This window comes from Elephas maximus, chromosome 6, assembly GCF_024166365.1.
Source record: "Elephas maximus indicus isolate mEleMax1 chromosome 6, mEleMax1 primary haplotype, whole genome shotgun sequence".
In the NCBI taxonomy this organism is placed as follows: domain Eukaryota; kingdom Metazoa; phylum Chordata; class Mammalia; order Proboscidea; family Elephantidae; genus Elephas; species Elephas maximus.
In genome coordinates, this window is record NC_064824.1 from 36,156,461 (window position 1) to 36,178,037 (window position 21,577).

The 21,577-nt window shown below is 35.8% G+C and overlaps 1 protein-coding gene across 1 annotated transcript in view; it reads right to left on the reverse strand.

Annotated features, from left to right (window-relative positions):
* The window catches only part of LRP1B (LDL receptor related protein 1B), a 1,748,032-nt gene that overhangs the window by 120,607 nt on the left and 1,605,848 nt on the right, over nt 1-21,577 (reverse strand). Inside the window, exons 72-77 of the mRNA XM_049888441.1 lie at nt 18,611-18,733; nt 12,555-12,680; nt 11,530-11,667; nt 9,214-9,348; nt 4,892-5,011; nt 2,834-3,075 (exon numbers count right to left, since the gene is read on the reverse strand). Of these exons, the coding sequence (XP_049744398.1) occupies nt 2,834-3,075; nt 4,892-5,011; nt 9,214-9,348; nt 11,530-11,667; nt 12,555-12,680; nt 18,611-18,733 (884 nt within the window). The remainder of the gene's footprint in view (nt 1-2,833; nt 3,076-4,891; nt 5,012-9,213; nt 9,349-11,529; nt 11,668-12,554; nt 12,681-18,610; nt 18,734-21,577) is intronic.

Below are 21,577 nucleotides of genomic sequence, written 5' to 3' on the forward strand. Positions count from 1 at the left end.
AGAGCATTCCACTCATACCTTCCAAAAAATATATTAAAATTATCTCTCTCTGGAATAGACTTAGCTTGTTGGGTAACGTTTTTCTTCTGATACAACGTATTTCCTGCCCTTTGCAGGGATGGAAATATTCCAATATATTCAATGTTTGTGAATCTGCTTTTCTGACATCCTGCTATTATATGGCTAACTTCTTCCATTTGATTCATTTACATTTCATGGCTCATTTCATGTGTGGTAACTAAAGTATCCATTGTTTGACATTGCTTGAGTTGTGTATTTTTTCTCCTTTGCATATTAATTCAGAAATAGGAATCAATAGGTAATAATCAGCCTGGGGAATTTCATTTTCATTTTTCAAGGGGTAGGGAAGTCTCAGGTCAGTATCATTTAATTTTTGTCTCAAAACGTAGAAGATGAAATAGATTGCATATTCATTAAACTAACTTCTCAGTACCCGGTGATTGCTATATCTTATGTGGCACCATATGTCCTAAGGGTAGAGAGGCAATCATTCAGACACAAGCTGAATTGATTGCAGAGGAACAAATTGTCCAGGCAATAGTCGTATAAACATGTACGAAGGCAGACATCTTTTTGAAATCATATGTATTTTTTATCTGGGAGAGACTTTAGAACTCATCTAGTTCAACACTGTACTTGTTTTTCAGATGAGTAAGCTGGGACTCAGAGAAGTGTCATGTCTCTCAAGTTAAAGACTAAGCTGTGCCATGCATAACAGCTGAGTGGCCATGGATAAGTTATTTAATCACTCCAGAACTCACATTTTCCATTACAGTAAGGTGATTCTATCTTTATAATATTATCATATCAGGACTTCAACAAATTAGGAAGCAAAGTTGATAATAAAATAATTGCCTTCATCAGTGTAATATTAAAGTGATTTTTATAATATACTGGCAGGAATTCATATGGAATGCTTCGTGGTTTAGAGTATGATGCTAAAACATTTGGCTCACGTGTTCCAAACTTAAAATCATATTTAGTTATGTATGGTGGGTTCCTTGGTAGAGAATGTATTCCTATTAATACCCTCTTTTCTTCTTTGTGAATGCTGTCAGTCATGGGTAAGGGTAAGAAGAGAGAAAACAAAAACAAAAACCAACAGAACATCTACAAGTCATCACTACCACTAAATGAGCAAATGAAGTTTCATATCCTATTGGAAGAAGCCCTGGTGGTGTAATGGTTAAGCCCTCGGTTGTTAACAGACAGGTTGGCTATTAGAACCCACCAAAGGCTCCACAGAAGAACTGGTGACCTGCTCCAGTAAAGACTACAGCCTAGGAAATCCTGTGGGGTGGTTCTACTCTGTTAGATAGTCACTAGGAGTCAGAATTGGCTCGACAGTACACAACAACAATGTGCCAAGAACTGTTTTAAGTTCTCCTGAAGTAAAACTAAAAACTTAAGTAAAAATATAAGTAAAAAGAATACACAGAAGCTAAAAAGCTAGAAAGTGCTAGGGGCAAGATACAAACCCAAGCAATCTAACTCCATAGTATACATTCTTTATCAATTAACAACAGAAATACCATGCAAGTAATGTTCTTGCAAAATAGACTTCTGTTTGAAAGATAAAGGAAGTTAAAGCTAACCAGGACTCTGAGTCAGCCTTTTGGTCTGATAGACAGGTGGATAATTACATGTGAGTGGAGAGCAGAATGAACCGCTGATGAGCTTGGCTCTGGCTTGAACTGTTCTTGATAGAAGTAAAGCTATTATTTAACATGTCTATACGGTCACCACAAGTTGGAATCGACTTGATGGCAACAGGTTTGGTTTTTTAGTTTGGAGGAGGAGGTGTTAATGAAACAACCCTGGTATATATGGACTTTTACTTACAGCTAATTTAATCTAAACCTGAATTTGAATCTAATGTTGCTTCTTTTAAGATCACTTATTTCTATCTACTTACTGATAAAATAGGTTTCAGATTTGCATCAAATAGTATTCAAGGAATTAAAATCTTTACGGTAGTTGTCACTGCAAAAAAAATGCAGTGAGGACTTCCAAATAGGTACCACCAATACTTTTCAAATACAGAACTTGAATTGCATCCTGCTGCGTTAGCACTTGACATTTTGGCTGTAGGTAATGGTCCAGGCCCCACAAAAATAAGTATTTATATGTCATTTTTCTCCCAGGTTATTCCAAAACATACATTACAGAATAACTCGACATGCTCTAAAACAAAAAGAGATGTTCTACAACAAAAAATCTAAACAAATGTTCTAGTTTATTTTTCTCAAAAGGAGTAACCATGATATCAACATGTCCATCATACGCCAGCGAGCAGTATTGCTTTGTTGAAGATGTTCCCTGAAATATAGTTATCAGCAGTCATAAGAATGGGTACACTGTAGGGCTGATCTCTTGTCCTAAGAGTGAAGTAGGTTTCTGATATTGTTAACAATGAAACAATTTCCTCTGCATATTTTTGACAGTTTCTGTTCTAATCTAAAAATGAAGTGAGGATTCTCAATTTCATCTCATGACGAAAAGGGCTCATGTTCATAATATATTTGAAAGTAGTACGAAATGATTCAGAAATTTCAGCTATTATTCATTACCCTTCTTGTACAACTAAGGCAGCTGCATTGAAAGAAAAATAACATCATTCAATTAAAGTAAATTGCATGCAGTTACAGAAAATAAATAAGTAGAAAAAAATTTTATTTCTACATGAGAAGAATATTTGGAGGAATGATTGGCTATAGTAATTATTTCCAACGGTCAGATATTATGGTTGATAGATAGAAACAAACAAACAAGAAAAGTGGGAAGGTAGGAACTTTCAGTCTTATTTACTTACAATCAAACCACTGTTCGCTTGCCTTTTTTCTCTGCCATGGATCCTTTTGTAGAAAATTCCGCCTGGATTAAACTGAGTACTCCAAATAATCATATCTCTTTGATAATATACCTCCATCCCTGTTATCCTTGAATTATGTTCAATATGAGAAATTTGTTGATGATCGCCACTGTAGTTGAATGGATATATAAAACCCAGGATATCAGTGTCATTAGCAATGTAGAGAACTTGATCTTCAGAGCCTGGAGATTATTATAATGAAATACAAAAATAAAGTAAATTTCAACTAATGTAAAGGCAATGAAAATACTTTCAAATTAATTGAGTTTTTATTCTTACACATTTTCTTGCTCAATAAAAATCAACCAATTTGATTATTGTCTTTTATCACTTACGACTTCTGATTTCTAATACCCATTTACCTCAATATTGCTAGGTATTGATGTAGATTTTTCTAGTGCAAAGCTTATCTTAGGGCTAGAAAATTAGGTATTTGTGGAAGGCACCCTTTTTGTGGAGACAGCTTACTATTTGGTAAGTGGCAATTACACTACATTCTAATACTTTGATTCTATGACCTGTATTATGTACACATTAAGCTTCGAATGTTTCTGATTATTTAGTTTATGTTCACGAGTGGCCATTACAATAGGCTAAGAAATGAAAAGTAACAGGCTAAGTCTACTTTTTCCAGTATTCATAGAACTTAAATGCTATTTTATCTATACTGTACCAAAATATCAGAATGTATTACATTAAAATGCTATAATATCATTATCGAAGATCCTGTTAAGTGGAACTCTGTATCAAGAAGTATGAATGCCTGTAATAGGGACGTCATTTCCATGTTGAAAAAAGTAATATTCTAAAGTAAACCCTGAAAATATTAATAAAACTTGGAGTTCCTAAAGACAGATTATAGTGTGTACTCGATGGCACTGGGTTTATAAAAAGTATCTGCATATTTTAAAAAAATGCGTATTTCAATTCTATGGTCTCCATAGCTACCACTTAGAGACCATCTACTATGGCACACACTGTTCTAAGCCTTTCACACTTCATCTCCACTTTTTACAACAACCAAGAAAAGTAGCTATTAGTATCCCTATGTTACAGATGAGAAACTGAGGCTCGGAGAGTTTAAAAAGTTCCCCAAAATCATATAGCTACAGAATTGTAATTGTGAGATTCAAATACAAGTGCATCTGACTCCACAGCCAAATCCACTACACCATGGTGTTTCTTTCTTGTAATAACACTATCTGATTAATAAGTTCCAATCATACCCTGCAGCTAACAAAAAATTACAATGTTGTTTTAGTAAGAACAATATTTTATCCGTATCTAAATAAGTTCAAAAAACTTTTTTTTTAAAATAAGTTCACCTCTCATATATGTGATTTAGTTATACCCAGGCATATTTGTCATTAAGGAGATATGAATTTGAAAGCATGATTTTGTTTTAAAGCCATTAAAGCCATTCCTCAATATTGCATTCTCATTATAATATTAACCTTTAACCTTTTATTTTTATCTAGATGGCTTAATGATTTTTCAGATACACTAGAACCAAAAAGCCAAAACTCATTGCTGTCGAATCGATTCTGGCTCATAGTGACTCTATAGGACAGAGTAGGACTGACCCGTAGGGTTTCCAAGGAGCAGCTGGTGTATTCGAACTGCCGACCTTTTGGTTAGCAGACAAATGCTTAACCACTGTGTCACCAGGCCTCCATATACACTAGAGCAGACCCTAAAAATATATACTTCATATTTTATCACACAGACTTTTAAACTTTTACCTTTCTGGCTAATTGTTTCAAACACAAAGTGATTTTAACAGTTACCATGCATTTGAGAGTTACCTCTACACATCATCCCAGATTAGGTTAATTAACAATGGAAGCAACCCAACTAACCAAATTAATCAGTATTACGAAAAAGATTTATAAGATCAGGAATGAAGCTATTGCTGAAATGAAATATATAACTTTGCTTTCCCATAAGAAATTTCAAGAAAAATTATAGTAGCCTTTATAATGTTGGCTATAACCTTACCTTTTGCTATGCAGGTGTTATTTCTTTCTTCAAAATTCTGGTCACACACACATTTATATGATCCTTCCATATTAATACATTTGTGGGAACATGTGCCAAACACCAAACATTCATTAAGGTCTGGAAAAGAAGAAACTGAAAATAGTATCATCATACCCCAGTTGGCACTTCAAATCATTTGACATTTCTAAAAAGCCATTTTTTAAATTCTTTCAACTTATTATTACTATTTCTTTTATCGTCCTTTCAAACTTTTAAGTCTCTGACTTGCTGTACAATGTTTACCAAAAACCATATTAAACCTGTTGCTGCCGAGTCAATTCCAACTCATAGCGACCCTATAGGACAGGGTAGAACTGCCCCATAGGGTTTCTGAGGAGCGGCTGGTGGATTCAAACTGCTCACCTTTTGGTTAGCACCGAGCTCTTAACCACTAAGCCACTGGGGCTCTGGAAAATATGCTTAGGCCATAATAATTTTTTTCAATAGTTTCACTGTAATAATCCATCAATTGATTATACATTGCTTGTTAATCCACTTAAAACATTAAAATATCCATTTCAAATTTTTCTAGTATTTTCATTCACTCAGATAAACCTCTCCTGAAGTCTTCTTTTCAGACTGCTCCCGATTACCTACCTCTACACCTTTGCGCGTGTCATATGTTGTCCCTTTTTCTGCTAATGTCCTTGTCCTCCTCTCCACAGAGAATTTCTACTCATCTTTCGGTGTGCACCCAAAGTGAATCCTTCCTTGTCTCCTTGGACTAGTATACAGCAGTGGCTGCCTCCTTAGTGTCTCCATTTTCTGCTTTCTTAGTGTTTTCCTCTTATACGATTTCTCACGCTATATTACAGATATGGGGTCATATATTCACCTCCCCTACTTGATTGGTAGTTCTTGAAGATAGAAATCCCGATTTATTGATTATTTATTCCCAGCACTTTTCACAATGTCTAGCAGAGAAGATATGAATGTGCCTCTAACACACTTCTGGCTTCATATACATGAAGTGACTAAGTAACAAAAAGGGCTACTTTGAGGCCGTGTGAATTTTTTTTTTTAAATGGCCTGAAAGTCTACATATAAATATGTATGTATACATATATATATATATATATATGTCACAAGCAATAGGCAATATTCTGTGAATTGGCACGTGTCTCTGACTTCAGTGGTTTCTGCAGGGTCAGGACAGAGGTCAGGTGATTCTGATGAATTGTCTACTCTCTCTCTGCTTCTCTCCTTTGTCTTTCAACCAGTATTCTTACTACGTCCCCTTTATCAGCCATGTTCTTGTTAGGTGTTGCTGCATTGGTATTTGACTCATAATGACCCCTTGTGACAGAGGAGGACTGCCTCATAGGTTTGTCTAGGCTATAAACTTTATGAGAGCAGATCACCAGCTCTTTCTCTCACGGAGCTCCTGGGTAGCTTTGAACTGCCAAACTTTCGGTTAACAGCCCAGTGTTTAACCGTTACACCATCAGGGCTCATTTTATCATCCATAGTTGCAGTAATTGTATAATAAAGTTGTGAGATAAATCCGTCACTCTTTGGATTAGACAATTTAAGAATAAGGATGGTAATAATAATTATCTTTTGTTTCACACCCAACAACCTTCCAAGAGCTCAATGGTGAAGATAAAGACTTTCTCAGTGACAACTGTTAACTAACAGTGCCAAGATTTAAAAAAAAAAAAAGCTTTCTGATTCTGCTGTCATTAATATGATATCTTGTCCAAGGAGAATTTAAGCATTCTCATGACAACTCATTTCTGTGTCTGATTGAAAAGTAGTGTAAACTTGCAAAGAAAACTTGTTTTTAACTAATATTTACTTGTTTTTAATTAATATTGTATAAAGATGAAGTGAAATATGTATTATCAGCACTTAGCCATCTGAGAGTATTATAACAAACATTTCTGATTTGTTAGACACCTGTAACTCTGAATGGAGTCCTGGTAGCACAGTGGTTAAGAGTTTGGCTGCTAACTAAAAGGTCAGCAGTTCAAATCCACAAGCCACTCCTTGGAAACCTTAAGGGGCAATTCTACTCTGTCATATAGGGTCTCTATGAGTCAGAATTGACTCAATGGCAATGGACAATGGGTATTAACTCTGAACAGGTATTTATTGGTTACCACAGTTTCCCTTTATTTGTGGAATCAAAATAAGCAAAAGTCTGCATGATTTGATACAATCTCAGCCCCTCCAAATGCTTCCTTAATGGCTAGAATCACCATTTTTCTTCTCATCTTTACAATAATATCTGCATCATGAGCTTTTGAAGAGAATGGAGGAATTTTCACTGATGCCCAGTGCCTAGAACAGTGCCTGGCACTCAGCAACTCTTAATCTCTTTCTGCTTCTCTTCTGCTGTTCCTTTTTATTTTTCTTTCCTTTATATTCCTTTGTATTTCAGTTGAAGTGTTTGGGCTTCAATATCAAATTTCAATTTCTTATGCTACTTTTGAAGTACGTGAATGAAGGGCATAACCAAATTCAAATTATTGGGACTACAAAATCCAGGTAATGTTTTTCCCCTCCTCCGCACTAACACAAAACCATTTTCCTTAGCATGAAAACTTCATTTATTAAGTAAAGATGCAGCTTTTACCTGAGTTCAGAAGTTCCACATTTGCACAATAAAGTGTATAAAAATAGTGCATTTGTGGCAATTTAAAATAAAAAGTAGCTTACAGATTATACTTGTCGCATAACAAATTTTAAAATATCAAAATTCTTGAGAATAATGTTGCTAAATTTAGTAAATATAGAAAGGAAACAGAGACCCCTATTCACCAATAAATATTAGAAAATCAATGATATTGAAATTAAAATCTTCAGATTGTATGTGTGTGTGTGTTAGGCTGTATACAATTAATAGCAATTGCCTGAGAAAGAATACTGTAGTCTTGAGAAATAATTTGGTTTTTGTTTAATATTAAAAGAGAGAAGGCTCAGTTTGTGAGCTTTCAGTATTCACGTTAATGAGAAATAAAATGCCATGAATAATCCAAACAACTGCAAAACTCAACATATACTTCAACGTGATATGGCTCCAAGTTTCTTCCCCTTTCAGATGAGTATAATTAATTTATTGCAATAATTCCATTTTGATTGACAATGCAAAATCATTTTTCCTTACCCAAGAATATCGTAAAGAGACAATATAGAAAGAAGCTAGAAGTGAAAACATTCTAGGACTTCAATTTACCCTAGATAGGCCAGACTTAAACAACACAGGTTTGGCTGTAATCACAATAAATAAAATCAAACTAGTTGCTATCGAATTGATTCCAACTCTTGGAGTCCTCATGTGTGTCAGAGTAGAACTGTGCTCTACAGGGTTTTCATTGGCTAATTTATCAGAAGGAGAACACTAAGTCTTTTTTTCTGAGGCACCTCTGAGCAGACTTTGACCATCAAACTTTCAGATAGCCTCGAGGGCATTAACCCTTTGTACCATCCAGGGGCTTCAATCAGAACAATAAACCCGTTGCTGTCGAGTTAATTCTAACTCATAGTGAGCCTACAGGACAGAGTAGAACTGCCCCATAGAGTTTCCAAGGAGTGCCTGGTGGATTCAAACTGTGGACCTTTGGCTAGCAGCCTTAGTGCTTAATCACTGTGCCACCAGAGTTTCCATCAGAACAATAGGTGATCATAAATATCAGTTTTAGTGGAGAAATTCACAGAAAGTGTGCATGGGTCTCTATTTCATGGCTCCATACTTAAAGCCCTCATTTAAATTATATTTACTTATAACTTACTATGAGATTCTTGCTGTCCAACATGCTCAGTCTTTGAATGATTTCGAGTAAGTTAACAGAGATTTTTTCAGATCTTGTCTTTGAATTCAAAAAAGCATATCTTGATAATTTAAAACACTGTTTATGACAGGGTATCAGGACAAAAGCCCACAAGTACTGCAATATAGCAAAATGCCACAACTCAAGAGAAATGGGTCAGCACAAACATATTTTTTCATCAAGTGAGTCTAATTCTCCAACAGTCCCTGAACCAGCAATTTCTTTATTTGCATTTGAAAACAGAATCGTTACAGTACAATTGAAATTCCTGCCAGTCTGAATTTGCTACAGGAAAGGCTTTGTAGCCTCAGTGATGGTTAGCTTAGCAATACAAACACACAAGCTCTTGAGCCCAGAGACTTTCACTCTCCTAAGGAAAATGGTATCCTGTAGACACACACCGTTTTGATGAGAATCAATCCCCTGTCATCTCGCAATTTAGCAGCCTTGGGAATCTTTTTATAACCCAAAGATGTAAGAGCAAGCTGTCGAAGAAAGATACTATACCTTCACACTGTCTGTTTTTCATGTTTCTCTGAAATCCAGGCTTACAGCGACAGAAAACAGATGTTTTTATTTGATTACAATATGCATCATCTCCACATGGGTTCACATTATCTTCACAGGTATATTCATTTGGAGCTAGGATTTAAAAATATGATGAAAACTAATATAATTCTAATTCCTGAAGTGGGAGTTTGCATTTTTTTTTATTTGAAAATGATATTTATTATTCCTTGGATAACTTTTTGAAAGTGTAAGATTATGTTCTTCTCTCCATATAAGTCTCCACTTCTAAAGATATAGAACCAGATAAATGGAACTCATTTACTTTTAATATCATTTAGTCCAAGCTGCCAACAGCTGATACTTACAGCTGTCGTCCAGCTACACTAATTTCTAGCAGGAAGTCAAGAGTCAATACTTCTACTGGAAGGCTATTTTTTTTTTTTTTTTTTTTGATGGTACCATGTATGATTACTACATCCTTCTCCAAGAATAGAATATACTTAGAGATGTATTTATTTCTAACCTAAACTATTCTACCCAGAGACTCAATCAAGGGCACTACCACATTATGCAAGCTGGTTAAACTAAATCAGAGATTCCTAAACTATTTTAGCCTGCACACACATGAGGAACAACATCTGAGTGTTTAATGTGCTCCAAAGGTCACAGGCTGCAACACCACCGGGATGAGTTATGGGTTATGTGTAATTTCCAGCATAGTTATGACAATTTCATTCTTGTCTATTCCATTCTGAAAAATATTTTGGAAGGTGAATAAATGAGAGGGGCATAGCATTGAATTTGCTCTAATTTACCTAAACAAATCAAATTATTGAGAAACAAGAGAACATTAACTACCAGGGCTCTAATCATTACTAATCCCAAATGACTACCCAATATTTTACAATGAATTAAAATACACCAGTAGAATGAGATCATTGCTGAGACATACGTGACTGCATCCTGATGGGAATTGCTTCATCATCCAGTGAGGGACAACTTAGATGCATACATGACAAAAAATAAAATCCCTAAAGCAGGAAATCGTTGGCAATTTTTATAAGTAATCTGAATTTAAGGTCATAAACTCAATTAGTTTTCTATAGTATGGAAAATCAAATATCAAGCATTAGCTGAACACAAAATTATATTAACAAGAGTCTTACAATTCATCAAGAATCAGCGTTCTAACTGAACAAAATAATGATCTCTTCTTTAAGAATAATTCAAAAATGAATTAAATCTAAAACATTTCATAAATTATTAAGACCTTGACTATCATTCAACCGAATATCATCATTCAAAGAAGTATATAATTCAAAGGAGCACCGGTGGTGCAGTGGTTAAGCTCTTGGCTGCTAAACGAAAGGTCAAGGGTTCAAGCCCACCAGCCTCTCTGCAAGACAAAGATATGGCAGTCTGCTTCTGTGAAGATTTATAGCCTTGGAAACCCTATGGGGCAGTTCCACTTTGTCCTATAGGGTTGCTATGAGTTGGAATCAACTTGATGACAGTGGGTTTTAGTTAAAATTCAAAACCACTAAATTTATACTTTATAAAATAAAGTATTAATAGATATAGTTTTTTTTTTTTTCTCTGACATCAAAGTCTGTATTTGGATACTGAGCTCTTAGTTCTAACAGGGTTAAAAAAAAAAAAGATCTGTTGTCATCGAGTCAATTCTGACTCATAGTGAACCTATAGGACTGAGTAGAATTGCCCTATAGAGTTTCAAGGTGATAAATCTTTATATAAGCAGACTGCCACATCTTTCTCCCACAAAGCAGCTGGTGGGTTTGAACCACTCACCTTTTGTTAGCAGCCTAGTACTTAACCATTACACCCCAGGGCTCCTTTTAACAAGGGTAAACCCGCTGCCATCAAGTCGATTCCGACTCATAGTGACCCTATAGTGACCCTATAGGACAGAGTAGAACTGCCCTATAGAGTTTCCAAGGACTGCCTGGCAGATTTGAACTGTCAGCCTCTTGGTTAGCAGCCGTACCACTTGACTACTATGCCACCAGGGTTTCCCTAACAAGGGTAAAAAAAAAAAAAAATTTTTTTTTTTTTTTTTTTTACCCTCAAGGGTAGTCATAGGAAAATCAACCTTTTCATCTTGTCCTGTCTGAAATTTAGTGATGTTCTAGGATTGTTTTCTCAAAGGCTTAAAAAAAAAGGGGGGAGAGGGTATAACGTAAGCAAATTTTGAAGCGCAATCTTTCCATACACTAGAAAAGAAAAATTTAGTCATGTTTAAGCATAAATTGGACTTGTCACTGCACTTTGTTTAACAACAACAAAAAAACTCACTTATTCTGCAGCCTTGCTCATCTGAACCATCTCCACAGTCGTCAAGCTGATCGCACTGGAGGTCCATGGGGATACATTTTTTATTACTGCAAGGAAACTCATCCTTTTTACAAGGTCTTGTTTTATGTGTAAGCTTATCTAAAGAGTCAGTAGGAAAAAATGATTAGTCCTTCAAAGAATTCAAACAAACTTATTGATCACATAAAATGTTCAATATTTCCAAGATATGTTACTAAATGCTGTGAATAGTACGGGCCCACAATCCTTTATTTGAAGCCTTTGGTGTCAAATATATATTGGATTCAGATTTTTTCTTTTTTATTTTATTTTAGAAATGCAACCATGTATTTACTCTGTAAAAACAATGCTCTATTTTCACAGGAAAATATTTGAACATTTACCCTAAGTTGAATTTTTAATCACCTCAGATCAGTTCAGGTCAGGCATTGTCATCAAATCAGTTTACCACATGTAAAGCCTTTAGTTTTAAGAACTTTTGGATTTCAGAGCTGTACAAATGATATTGTGAATGTATATAAGCACCCTGTATAACCTCCCTTCCCTCAAAGAGCTACGTGTGTAAGAGGGAACATTGTTAAAACGCTATGTTGCTTCTCTCATCTATATACTATTTTCTCAAATAAAATACTTATCATTAACTCAGATTTACAGGCTAGTAGGGACCTGGTTGTGCGGTGGTTAAGAGCTTGGCTGCTAACTAAAACGTTGGCAATTTGAATCCACCAGCCGCTCCTGGGATACTCTATGGTGCAGCTCCACTGTATCCTATAGGGTCGCGAGAGTCGGAATCAACTCAATGGCAACAGGTTTGGTTAGGGACTCTGAGCAGAGCCGTCTAACTCCATTATACCAAATGATAACTTAGCTGGTAATTTGTCAGAAGATCAAAAGCCTGAGAGAAATATCCTCAAACATACTACATGGAATATATTTTTTATGACCTAAAATCATCACTTTGTCTTACTGTATCACTCATTCAATTATTACAGGTTGATTAGATTTACCGCCACAGTGATCTTCATCTGTGTTGTCCCCACAGTCATCAATTCCATTGCACATTTGCTCAAGCTGCAGACATATTCTGTTATTCCTGCATCTGTGAGGTCTTGTGGGTGGGCAGAGAAATTTGGCTGAAAAAAAGAAAAACCAAAGCAGTTCCTTTGGGTGCACTGACATATGAAGGACTATCCTTCTTTTGTCTTCCTTTTTTACCGCCCTTCCTTTTCAAATTTATAAGCTAGTTTTTAAAAAAACATCTTTTGTTGTGAAATTTGACTACATGTGGATACCGGAAAAATGTGTGATAATAGAAGCCTAAGATCATAGTTACTTCCATTAACTACAGAAAAGAATGCACAGCTGAGAATCTTGAATGAAGTAACAAAAAGTCAAGCTTCATGGTCTCATTTTCAAATGCCTTATTTTAGCAGACTTCACTTGGTGTACGAAATTAATTTATGCCTACAATTTATACAACATAGCAGGGCACTTAGCTATCTGAAAGAGCAATTTCATACACCTTAGAGCTTGAGCAAGCATATGTTACAGGCCCAGAATTAAAAAGAGGCCGACTAGTGAAAAAATATCCCAACAATACCACAGTTGTGTTTCTTCCTCTCCGTCTCTCTAAACAAATGTACAGGTATGCATTTGAGGGCATATAAGATGATCTTATTCATTGTTTATGTGGGTATGTGTATGTGTGTCCATGAAACTTAAGGAGACAACAATAAATGCCAGGGTGTTTTATTCCTGTCTCTTCCATCACTATCCAGTCTCAAGACTTTCCCCCTAAAGCAGGAAACATCTCTAATTAATCTTCATTCTGACATGTGAAATTCCCCCCAGCTCTGTCCTTGGTCACCTTATGTTCTTACTCTTGAGATCCCTGCTTAGATTTTCTCATTTACCCTGAAGACTTACAATTTTTCTATCTAGTTTAAGCATCTCCCAGTTGACTATAGAACAGCCCCTTGAGAATTTCAAATTCAAAAAGTTGAAAGCTTAATTCTTATCATCCTTCCTTGGCCCCTTTCCTCTCCAACCACGAGTTTCTTTATTTTCCATAATTTAGTTAGTGACACATCACAGCCAGAAATCTGGGAATTATTTTAACTTGTTCCCTCTCATGTACTTTCAGTTCTAATTAGTCACTAAGCTCAGTTGATGTTGTCCCCAAACTTGCTCCCTTTTCTCCACCTCTGCAAGATACAATCACAATAGCTCAACTCTCTACTATATCTCTGAGAAATGGCTGTAGTAGAATCTCATATGTCTCCAGTGAGGCTCCCACCCTCAGATAGAGTTTCTACAATGCCTGCAAAACAATAGATCTAACACATCAATCTGTTCATCTCTTCTGTAGTTATCCATTAGCTTCAGGATAAAATTTAAGTTTCTATGCATGGTATGGGGCTCTGGTGGCACAGTGGTTATGCATCTGGCTGCTAACCAAAAAGTCAGCAGTTTGCATCCAACATCTACTTCTTGGAAACCCTACAGGGCAGTTCTATTCTGTCCTACAGGGTTGCTATGAGTTGGAATTCACTCAGCTAACAACAAGCATGGTATGGTGTACATGGTATAATAGACTAATAATTATCTGGTCCATGCTACTACTGCAGACTCAGTCTTTCTTTGTCATGATATTCCAGAAATACCACTTTCTTACAGCTCCTTAAATATGTCACATTCCTCTTGCCTCCACCTTCTTGCTTTACTTGAAATCTGGTTCTTTCTTCAATTATACTTCCTCTCCTTCAGGTTTTTTAGTAATGTCTCTTAATTTGCTCAAGTCTCTCTCATGTTTGAAGACATGGTAATTTCCTAATACAACTTTAAGAATTTTGTTACCATAGCCTCATATTCTATTTTTAAAACAAAGAAACTAAAACCAAAAACCTCTCTTTATAGAGACATTTGACTATGCCCCTTTCTCCCTGTTGTTATCCCATCTACCCTGTAAACAACACTCCTCTCCCAACCCACTGAGGACTGTGGCACGTTCCCTCATAGCATTTTCTCTTCACCCCAATTCGTTCCAGCATCTTAAAAGATGACTTCAACATCCACACAGGCAAACCAACCAATAACTTGTCCTTTTAGCTCTGTGAGTTTTTCATACTCAATGTCCTCTTCTTCTAGTCCACCTAGGCCACCCTCTCTCCTACTCTCCTACAAGGTTGTAGGCTCTGGTTGATTTTAATAAATTTCCTTTCTTAATTCAGCCAATGATGGCCCCTATTGCTTGCAGCTAAGGGTATTAACATAGTTGCATTCTGAATTTATTATTTTCTAAAATTGCTTCATTTTCAAAATCACTAATTTAAATGTCCTCAATACTGGCCACAACCTCCAATCTTGCAAATTTTTAATTCCAACAGTCTCGCTATGGCCCTTCTTCAGTCTTATCTGAAACTCTAGCCAGTTGATATATTCTCTTTATTCATCAATGCCTTTTTTTCTTTACTTCTCTTCCTATTGATATTAGATTCTGTGTTCCATATTTTCATCTACTTATTCAATATATATTTAAGAGCTTGGCTTCTAGCCAAAAGGCTGGCAGTTTGAATTCATCAGCTGCTCCTCAGAAATCCTATGGGGCAGTTTTACTCCATCTTATAGGGTGGCTATGAGTTGGAATCAACTCGACCACAATAGGTTTGATTTGGTTTTTTTTTTGTTTCTTATGTTGGACACTGTTCTAAACACTATTTTGGAAACTCATTCTGTTTCCATAACCAGAATTCTCTGGTCCTTTTCTCTTTGTCATCATAATCGTGTAATAAACCCTAAACTTAGCTAGACTGAACCATCGACTGTCTCAATATCTACATCTAAGAAACCAGGAACACTGCAGTTGATCACTCAGGAAGGCCAATAAGGTACCACCAAATATGAATTTAATAATGCCATACAAGGCCTCAACACTACCTCAAAATCATATATAGAAATATATGTAGTCATGTCACTCACCTACCCTATACAATAATGATTCAGATCTGCATTTTTTTCAAATCTCCTTACAACACCAACCTCCCACACTCTAAATATGATCATGTTTCCTACCAGACAAAAATAAGTGAAAATAAAAAGATAAGAAATCCCTTAACATCTTATTAAATAATAGCACATCTGTCTTCATCTACACAGAGGCTCCTACTCTCCATTTCATTTTTTATAACAGAGGAAGTATCCCTACTCCCATCTAAAAGTAGCTTATGCAATTGCTCAGGATCTCATTTCCCTCTGCCGCATCAGGAGCAATTTCATCATTTTTTGCAACACTGCCTTTTTTTTTTTTTTGGTAATTCTACTTATTCTAATTCTCTTTTGCCATGGTATTCTTTTAGATGTTGGTGTCCTTCAATAAATACTATGCCCTAACCCCTTTCTTGTCTTTCACTTTCCTCCCTCCCAGCATAATCCTAATTCCACAGTATCTACCACCACCTTTTATATACTGACTGCAAATTTACATCCCTAGGCCAGATCTTTCCTTTAAGCACTATGACCAAACTCCCAAAGCCTACATAGAACTTCTCCTTGAGTATCTCCTCAAATGCATCCCAAATCAGCCTTCTAATGTTTATTTGCAAAATTGTTCCTTTTCCTATGTTCCCATCCGTATAGCCCTACAACATATACTTGACAAAAGCCTCTTCATCACCCCTCCCTTATACAATCCACTATTTAGTTCAGTTTATCTTGTCTTTTAGATTACCTTTGAATCGGTCTACTTTTGTCATCATGCACTGTCATCACCTTAAACTATAAGCATGGCTTGCCTAGAGAGTTGCAAGAGATTCTTAACTGGTCTTGCCACCTTCTGTCCAAGATTTATAAAGTACAAAATATGACCACGTGCCTCTTCTGTTCAAATCCTTTGGTATTTTCAATCGCTTTCAAGCTAAATGCAAAAACCTGAGTCAAGACTCACAAGGTTCCAGGTATCTCTGGTGTCTTTTGAGTTTCATCTTCAGCCAATATCTATTTTCCTCTCTATTTCTGAGCGTGTAGTTCTTTTAGTTCCTCCAATAAGCCATGTTTTTCCCTTCCTCAGGGCCTTTACAGATAATGTTTTCTCTGCCTACAACAGTGTATACTCCCCTCTTCCCCAACCTCTTTCACCTGTTTAGCACCTATACATCCCTCAGATCCTGAAATCAAATGCTACTTCTCATAACCTCAGACTGAACTCTTTGCTCAACGCTTTTGTAAATTAGTATACTTTTTATCCACGGTATATGCTGCAGTTTGTAATTATGTACTTTACCATAAGCTCTGTGATCTCTGTCCAGGTCTCAGTTTGTTTTCCTTATTATTATTATATCACCCAAACTGATCACAGTACCTGACTTTACAAATGTATATTGAATGAATGAATGAATTGTATTTTTCTCATGCTGCTTGCTCACTGTGCCTATGGTGCTTTTTGATCTGTCTCCTTAAAAACTGTTACTTTCTGATTACCCCTGTAGAATGAATTCATCTCATATTTCTCTACCTTGTATGTGCCTTTTATTTAATACTATCATTGCTTGAAATCCAAGGTAAGGAAATTATGGTTATTTTTTTCAAGCAGAAAAAGAGCTCTTCATCAGCAAAACAAAACGTGCTGTTCATTTTTTATCCCAATTGTTTAGCAAAGTCTTTGGCACATACAAGTTCAACTCAGTGTTGATATTGGTGACTGAAGGGAATGCAAAAAGTTCAGAAAATTAAGCTGGATATTAGGAGTTTCCAGCCATAATGTTTAGAATGGTCCTAAGAATCATTCTTGGCCTTGGAAGTGATACTGGGGGTCTGAATCTGTAAATTTACCAGGCTAATTAGTTACCAAACAGTTCGTATTCCAGGCACTAATTTTCTGGTAAAGAAAGAGAATAGAAAAAAAGTACATCGTTCATTCAAGTAATAGGTTCTTACTTCATTTTGGTAGATAGACTCACATATTTTGACATTGCTTGATTCAGAAACAATATAATCTCGTGATTCTGTGACTCTCTAGAGTCCATTTTGTAAGATTATGTAGAAGAACTGAAAATGAAATTTAGTTACATCTCTCAATAGTTGTACCTACAGGAAAAACTTTCCAAGGGCTTTGTCTATTTCAAGTTTTAAATCCTTTTAAAATAAAACTGCCTCCTTGGTTTTTGCTTTGTTTTGTTTTTATTTTCACTGTAATGTCAGTAGTCAAAGTTGTCATCCATCAAGAAACTCTGCCACAACTTGATGCACCAAACAGGACAAAAACATTTGAGTACATACACTCATAATATGCTTTTTTTTCTTTTTAAGTCACCTCATGTGCTATTTAAATATATACAAAGAGCTAGTATCTTCTTGTAAATTAGAGGTAAAAATGCTTTTCTTTCTGAGGTTAGATACAAAGAATGGAGAAGGGTGAAAATATTTATGAAAATATCAGAAACCGATATTTTGGTAATTTCAACTTGTATATTTACATTTGCTTGTTCCTTAAGGATATTCCTAACAAATACCAGTCAAAAGCAACTAAAATTTGGAGAAGCAATAACTTTTGTTAAGATTTTCATATTTAAATGTTGGATCACTCCTAATTTCAATTCTCTGTTTAACACTTAGGATTTCCATGTATTCTCCTCTTTGAACACCCTCAAAAGTGGGTGATTTTCACAGCTATGAGATTTTATTATTTGCACTTTCCCATGCACTAATATCAAAGAATCTCACATTTTCAATATAAAACATCAATTTTGTGAAAGCCAGAAAGTCTTCATATGATGTCATTCAGTTCAAAAGGTAAACTACTCTAAATGGTCCCATACAGACCATAATCTGTATTTTGAATAGCGTTCATATTGTGTATGTGCATGTTTATAGAAGGTTCTCTGCAAAGTTATAAAATTTTGAATGGGGTAATCTATGACCTGAACAAAAGCTGCATCTGTGGTTATATTTGATCTAGCTAACCCCATCATGGTAGGATCTGTGGTTCACCTCACCACTTCATTGATTCATGTTGGTACATTAGATCAGGAGGAGAAAGTACAATCTAGAGCCACATGAAATGCCATACCACACATGTCAGGGGTTTCGTCAGAGTTGTCTCCACAGTCGTCTTCTCCATCACACACCCAGAAATGTAGCTTGCAAAGGGAATTATTGCAAAGAAACTCATCACCTCTACATATATTTCCTCCTTTAAATTATAACAAAAGAGAGAGAGAGAGATTCATCATAATTATGCTAGTCAGTAAGACACATATTCATACAACCCTTAGTACACGGAATCTACAGTTTCTTGCTTCTTTTCTTTAGTTATTTTTATTATTATTATTTTGCCTAGTACTACCAGTTGTTGTTGACTTGATTCCAACCCCTAACAACCACAAGTGTGTCCGAATAGAACTGTGCTCCATAGGGTTTTCAGTGGCTGATTTTTTGGAAGTAGTCAGGCCTCTCTTCTGAGGTGCCTTGGGGTACATTCAAACTGCCAGCTTTTTGGTTAGCGGCTGAGCATGTTAACTTTTTACACCACCCGGGGATTCCTGAATAATACTAGCAGTAGGTAACATCCAATTTTTTTTCTTTAATATTTATGGCATGCCTCTACGTTTCAAACCACTCTGATAATACCCTCATATATCTCATATTCTCCAAAGAATATTGATAGGATGGCAGGAGAAAATTTTTTTTTCCTGAAATCTGAATAGTTTTCTTCCATTCCACATTATATTTATGATACTGAGTATAAAGAAATTTACATTTTAAAGAACATTAATTTTATTATTAAAAAGTAATTGTTCTGGCAAAAAAAAAAAAAAAGATACTTTTCTTTAGACTTATTAGATAAAGAGCTGAGTCTGGAAAACCAAGAAATTGGATCACTGAAAACTTAGAATAGCCAGGAAAAAGTGTTTTTTTTTTTTTTTTTTTTTTACAGTAACTTACAAACAACACACTGTATAATAGCAGTAGAAATTGGCCATATCACACAATTTCCCTGTTACCCACAAAGAAATCATGCTATAGACCACATTTTTTTTTTTGTATTTTTAAGTACTTTTTTTTTCTTCTTTTCACACAAAAAAAGAAATTATTGGAAATACAGGAGTATTCTAACTTAGAATTGCTAATTATGTCTACTATATGCAAAGTACCCCAAAATATTAATATATTCTGATTACGTGTCCAGAGATGTAGCAATATAGAGTAGAAACTACAATGACTTGGGAGTTAGGCACTGTGGACTCTTGTCTTGCTTTGGACAAGTGAGTTAATTTCCATGAATCCCAGTGTCCTCATGTCTTAAAGAAGGAGAATGTTTAACAAGATTTATACCTTCAGAACAACACAAAGAAATCTGATGAGAATTTAGAAACAAAACCAATAAGATCGCACTCAGAGAATTACACTATCTGTCTAAAGCTCATAAATCACGTAAGATATATGACCACCATGTTAGCTAGATTTGACTGATTGAAGGTATTACATATTTAAAAATGAGTACGTCCATTAGAACATGGCGCTAGAGAGTGATGGTGGTCATTCTTGCAAGTGTAGAAAATACCTACAAGCAGGCATTGTTCACCTTGTGAATGCACTTTGGAGGGAATGATGAATCTAGTCTTGCAAAAAAATCTTCTTACTCTGAGTTGTGATTGGCCACAAAAATTTCTAATAATTCACTTTCAGCAGGGAATGGTTAAGTCTCTGGGTAGCACAAAAGGTATGTGTTCAGCGTCTAACCTAAAAGTTGGTAGTTCAAACCCAAGCAGCAGTGCTGCAGAAGAAAAGCCTGGCAATCTGGTTCTGTAAAGACTATAGCCAAGAAAATCCTATGGTGCACTTGTACTCTGTAACACATGGGGCTACCACGAGTTGGAATTGACTTGATGATTATATACATATATAATCTTTGGAAAAAATAGATTTTATCTTTGGAAATTAGTAGAATTTTAGAATGATAAACTAGCTTCAATGTGAAGAATTTGGAAGTGAGGCTAAAAGTGTAATACCAGGACTGGAAGAAAGAAACCAATTTGAGACTGTGGTTGTGGTAATCCAGAAAAGAGCTGACGATAATTGCTTTGGAGTGTCTACATTTGAGAGGTTTTTAAAAGATAAAACCCTGAGGACCTGATGACAAATTAAATGAGATGGCAAATGAGAATTCATGGTACTCAATTTTTGGCTTGGGCCACTTGGTAGAATTTGGTGTCATTCAATAAAAACGGGATCACAGCAAGAGGAACAGGCTTAGGAGAAAAAGTAACACATTTCATTTGAGGTACTGATAAGACAACCAAGTGGTAATGCCTAGCAAGCCAATGAATATTTGTGTCTATAGCATAGGCTAAGGTTCTGAACTACAGATGTCCATTTGGGAATCATCAGAATAGCTATGACTTGACATGCAGGAGATTACAGAGAGAACGCAACATTTTAAGAATTGAGTAGATAAAAAGGAATCTGCACAGGAGACTAAGAAGTAGTCAAAGAGGTTGGAGAAATAACAGGAAAAGGTTGTATCATACGATGTGTAGGAAAAAGAGTGTTCAAAAAAGAAAGTAGTAGTTAGCACATTTAAATGAGTAGGTTTAGCAAAGTGACGGGGGTTTAGTGAGATGACTGTATTTGGTCACTAAATGAGAGGGAGAAAAAATGGTAGTGAGTGTAGACATCTCTCTTTTGAAGTCTGACCTTGAAGGGGAGAAATAAGAGGTAGCCAAGTGGGATAGGGGAGACTGGTTGCTTGTCTGTGGGAAAACAGACACCTGTACATATTTAAATGATGCTGGAATAATCTGGTGGACAAGGGAAGTTTGGGGATACAGGAGACAAAAAGCCGATTGATGCAATGAGCTCCTTGAAAATCCAGAGCATGTGAGAGAGCCGAGATCTAGAAAAAATAGATGGATTAATCTCAGAATGCAGGGGAGATAACACTTTTATTTCAAGAAGAAGGAAGAGGCAAGACTAAGCACAGCTGTAGGTAGCTTTGTTAATTTGGTGTCCAGGTGTTGACAAAGGGTAATGGCTT